Consider the following 5,047-nt stretch of genomic DNA (forward strand, 5'->3'; position numbering starts at 1 on the left):
CAGCTCTTTCAGTTGTGATATTAGAAAGGATACCATATATGGATAAAACATCTACGCTTGGGCAAGAAAACCTTGTAATCATTTGCACGAATCTTCAGGGTGTACCTTTGGCACTGTTGTTTCAAAGCAAGCACATAATCTTCAACGCAACCCCGTATGATTCCATCTGTTGCTTATGACACAAGGCACAAGGTGGTTTGATTGCAAATGAATTCACAAGTTGTTTGATGGACTTTTTTTCAATGAACACACATGCATAGAGAAGATTATAACAATAAATACAGTATGTGCGCTCGCACGCGCACGCGCGCGTGTGTGTGTGTGTGTGTGTGTGCGTGTGGCAGCACAAAATTACATCTATTTATAATGTCGTGGGTGCCTTTTCACTAAAGCAAACGCTCAAATTGAATGCAAAATCTTATTAGAGGCCACACCCACATATAAGCAAATGGATGGTATGCACGACGTCACTGAGCGGCGGCTTTAAACAAAACACATAAAATATACATTCCACTAGACTATGTTGCCATTTTCAGAACTGCAATTTAATTCTCCCCGTAAGGCAAACAATATTGTGTGTAAATTGTTCCCTCTCGACTCGGGTTCGAGGCTCCCTTGTCAGAATCTCCGCAACTTCACGTACAAATAAGACTTGAAAGGAATACCTGGTTGTCAACTTGCTACCTACAACCCCTTTACAAAATCCCCAACATATCTGCCACTGTACTGTCTACCTACTAAGGTCCTTTCTTCACTTGTCTTGACCAGATAGAATAGGCTAAAGGCTAATACTAATAAGGTCACCTTAGCAGAGACTATGCCCACCATTTCGGAACTTCACAGTGACATTAAAGATGGTTCAAGTAGGGAACGAGATAGAGGGTACCCACATCCCTCGTGACTCTTCAGAGCAGAGGAAGATAGGAATTTATAACGCTAACAGTAGTTAAAAACCCCCAAAACAAAACAAAACTAACAGAAGCTTGTTAAACGTAAAAACTACCTTAAAAAATGAACTCGTCTGTCATCAATACTTTTGACAGTGTTTTATTGCATTCAAATTCATACAGCAAACATGATAGTCATTCTTCAGCAGACAAAGGTATGCTTTCTAACAAACATTTTCGTTACACAATCATTCAAATATTTTAGTTACACAATCATTCAAACATTTTCGTTACACAATCATTCAAACATTTTAGTTATACAATCATTCCAACATTTTAGCCACACAATCATTCAAAAAGTAGGCAACAATAATAAAACATGATATTCAACAAATCATTTAGCTTGCTTTTTTTCGATGGAACTCTTTTGGCACTGTAGCACTTCATTGAGTTGTTCCCTGCAAGGAAAGAAAGGAATTAGCATGATAAAGACAGCAATAACATCAAAATAGCCCTAAGAAAGTAAGAGCATTTAATCCCTGGGATGATAATCAAAGAATGAAAAAAAGAAATTTAAACAAAAAATTAATCCCATAAGGTTGGGGCGTTAGATCTGAAGCAAAAAAGGAAAGACAGAATTTTCACTTGAGAAGAGAAGGATGAGAAGGTAGAAACAGACAGAGCTGAAAGCAGTCTAGAAAAAAATGCTGTCATTCTTTTCAATACAATCTACAGAATATTTGCCATGTCCCTGAGTGAATCTTTCAGTTTCCCTCAAGATATATTTTCATTTCATTGGTGCTCTGTTGGAACATCACTAACTCGAATTTTTGTGACAATCATTTTTTTTTTACATAAAAACTCTAGATACCTTACTGTGCAATGTTTGTAAGCATCTTATTCAATGCATGTTTTCAAAGACAACTCAAAGAGGGCGAGGTTAGTTCAGAGCAATTCTTTGTGCTGATGTAACCTCATTAACACCTCAGCAAGGTTCAACAAAACAGCGCTTGATACACAGAAACAAATTTTTAAAAGAATACAAAAAGTGTTGAGTCGCCAAAATAATTAGATAAAAATTGCAAAAATTGCAGAAAAATGTAGGTTTCTTTGACTTAATTATTGTGATAAAACCTGATTTCAACATAATACAACAAAAGTGATATTAGCAAACGTACTGAATCCTCTTCAGAGCATACTCCTGCCTGCTCAGTCTGTTCGTAATGGTCTGCATGTTGAGGTGGGTCGACACAAGACTCTCCTGCACTTCACGGACGTTTTTACTCATCTCATTCAGGAGTGGAGATTCCCACTTCTCCAGCACGTTCAGCGGATTGCTCAACTCTTCAGCCTGCAACAAGTGAGGGGGGAAGTTGAGAAAAGATTAAAATAGCAGTGCTTGGAAAGGAGGAATATTTTAGTGTTATTTTGTTCTCGCAGTTCCTTGTGGCCTCACAAAATACAGAGAGGAACAAGAACGGGATGAAAATTGAGACATGAATAAAACTGCGGTGTTTGGAAAGGAATGTTCATTTCATGATGTCATTTTGTTTTGTCGCCACATATTAGCTTCTCGCCTAAAAAAATGCAGAATGGAACAACACAGTCTCTAATGAGGAACACTTAATCATAATTACTACAGTTTAGCATGCACAGAGCAAAGATGCCCATGGCAAAATATGCATATATAGCGAAGAGATTCTCAGATCTTGTATTTGCCCTTGTCTAGCTTGGGTTTTTTTTGCACTAGATGACCTTTTCCATGATGAAGTGCTTCTTTTTACTTGCTCACTTACTCGCGCACACACTCACTCACTCTCACACTCACACACTCACTCACTCTCACACTCACACACTCACTCACTCTCACACTCATTCATTCACTTACTCGCTCTCACACTCACAGACTCACTCATTCACTCACTCACACACTCACACACTTGCTCACACACTTACAGACTCCCCCACCCACCCACTCACTCCCTCACTCATCTTAATCATTCATAAAGAATGAGCACACAAACACACAGAACATAAAACAAAATGTACTTTTCCCTTGAGACTCACCTCAGTATATTTGGAGACCCGGTAGCTTTTCCCAATGAACAGCGAGTTCAGCTCTACCCTGGTTATGATCCAGGCCCTGTTGAGTTCGAGTCCTCGCTGAGCGTCTCTCTGGACGTTTTGGTACGTGTCTGAGAGCTGGGCGATGAGGATGTTGAGGAGAACCACACAGCAGAAAAACAGGAACACCACCATCAGAATACAGCTCATTACCCTGGCACAGAAGGGAAGAAAAAACAGAAACACCACCATCAGGATACAGCTCATTACCCTGGCACAGAGGGAAGAAAAAACAGGACCACCACCATCAGGATACAGCTCATTACCCTGGCACAGAGGGAAGAAAAAACAGAAACACCACCATCAGGATACAGCTCATTACCCTGGCACAGAGGGAAGAAAAAACAGGACCACCACCATCAGGATACAGCTCATTACCCTGGCTCAGAGGGAAGAAAAAACAGGACCACCACCATCAGAATACAGCTCATTATCCTAACAGCACAGAGGGAAGAAAAAACAGAAACACCACAATCAGAATACATCTCATTACCCTGGCACAGAGGGAAGAAAAAACAGAAACACCACCATCAGGATACAGCTCATTATCCTAGCACAGAGGGAAGAAAAAACAGAAACACCACCATCAGGATACAGCTCATTACCCTGGCACAGAGGGAAGAAAAAACAGAAACACCACCATCAGGATACAGCTCATTATCCTTGCAGCACAGAGGTAAATACAAACAGGAACACCACCATCACCATCAGTTCATTACCGTGGCACAGAGGGAAGACAAAACACAACCATCAGGATGCAGCTTATTAGTATTATTACCCAAGCACAGATGGGAAAAAACCCAAACAAAACATTAAATGATTTCCTTATGCACTGACATTCCTGCCACAGAAGGAAAACAAAAACAAAATGTCCCATGATTTCCTTCAATGCTTTACAAACTCACAGTGGTTAGTTGCAACAGAAAGGAAAAACAAAATCATATCCCATGATTTCCGTATCCATCTTTTACAAGGCCTTTGTGGTAGAGTGGATATTCTACCAGACAGAAAAAAAACCCCCAAACAAAATATCTGATTGCTTCCTTTTCAATGTTTTCAAGGTCGTAGTCGTAGAGTGGACAGGGAAAAAATGAAGATCCAGCACAACCTTGGCATAGACAGAGAAAACAACGACAAAATATTTGACGATTTCCTTTATCGATGTTTTACAAGTTCACAGTGGTTGAGTGGATATTGAAAAAGAAATGAAGATCCAGCACTTCCTTAATTACTACATCTATCATCATCATCACCTTTCTTATCCTGGATCAGGGTATAGCTGTCCCCGTCATTTTAAGCAAGAAAAATTATTAAATTATGCAAAATGAGCCCAAAAAATGTGAAATTATGCGATTCTGTTGATAATGATAAAGGAAAATAATAAGAAATTATGCAAAAAGTGATCAAATTTTGCTAAATTAAGCGGGATGCATAAAACCACGAGGACAGGTTTAGGCAAACACTTTCCTCATTTCCCCATCCTGGACTAGCATCTCGATGTTACCAAAAAAGTAGTAAAAAAACCAACAAATTATCCAATACTTTCTTTGTCCATCTTTTACAAGACCACAGTGGGACAGTGGATATCCCTTCCACATATGAAAAAACAACAACAAAATAACACCTCTAATCTTCCACTTGCATAACCTGTGCTGCAAGTGCTGTAATCTCTGACTAAACTAAAAACTTAAAATACATAACACAGAGTAAATACTTAATAAAGAGCAGCATACAAACAGCTCAATGTAAAACTCTACAGAGAGTTTAACAATCTTTTCAGATAAAAAATGTTGGTGCACACACAGACACATACCCCCCTCTCCCCTTCCCCCCTCATCATCACACATGCACACACACGCACCTGCACACTCACACACACACACACACACACACATGTATATGGAAATAATCAATACTAACTTGTAGCCGTACTCCCCAGAATACTCTACGACTGGCTGACCCTCTATCAAGATGCGCACGCCAGTAAACAGCACCTGCCAAAAGTCACTTTGGGATGGGGGGGGGGGGGGGGGGGG

At 39.8% G+C, this 5,047-nt stretch overlaps 1 protein-coding gene across 1 annotated transcript in view; it reads right to left on the bottom strand.

The window, feature by feature from the left end:
* Positions 1–1,042: 1,042 nt before the first annotated feature.
* LOC100533351 (vanilloid receptor) overlaps positions 1,043–5,047 on the bottom strand; it is a gene marked incomplete at its 3' end in the record, with an annotated part of 34,288 nt that continues 30,283 nt past the window's right edge. Inside the window, 4 exon segments of the mRNA NM_001204645.1 lie at positions 1,043–1,345; positions 2,066–2,238; positions 2,955–3,165; positions 4,932–5,018. Coding sequence (NP_001191574.1) covers positions 1,282–1,345; positions 2,066–2,238; positions 2,955–3,165; positions 4,932–5,018 — 535 coding nt within the window.

Source organism: Aplysia californica, unplaced genomic scaffold, assembly GCF_000002075.1.
Source record: "Aplysia californica isolate F4 #8 unplaced genomic scaffold, AplCal3.0 scaffold00665, whole genome shotgun sequence".
In the NCBI taxonomy this organism is placed as follows: Eukaryota; Metazoa; Mollusca; class Gastropoda; order Aplysiida; family Aplysiidae; genus Aplysia; species Aplysia californica.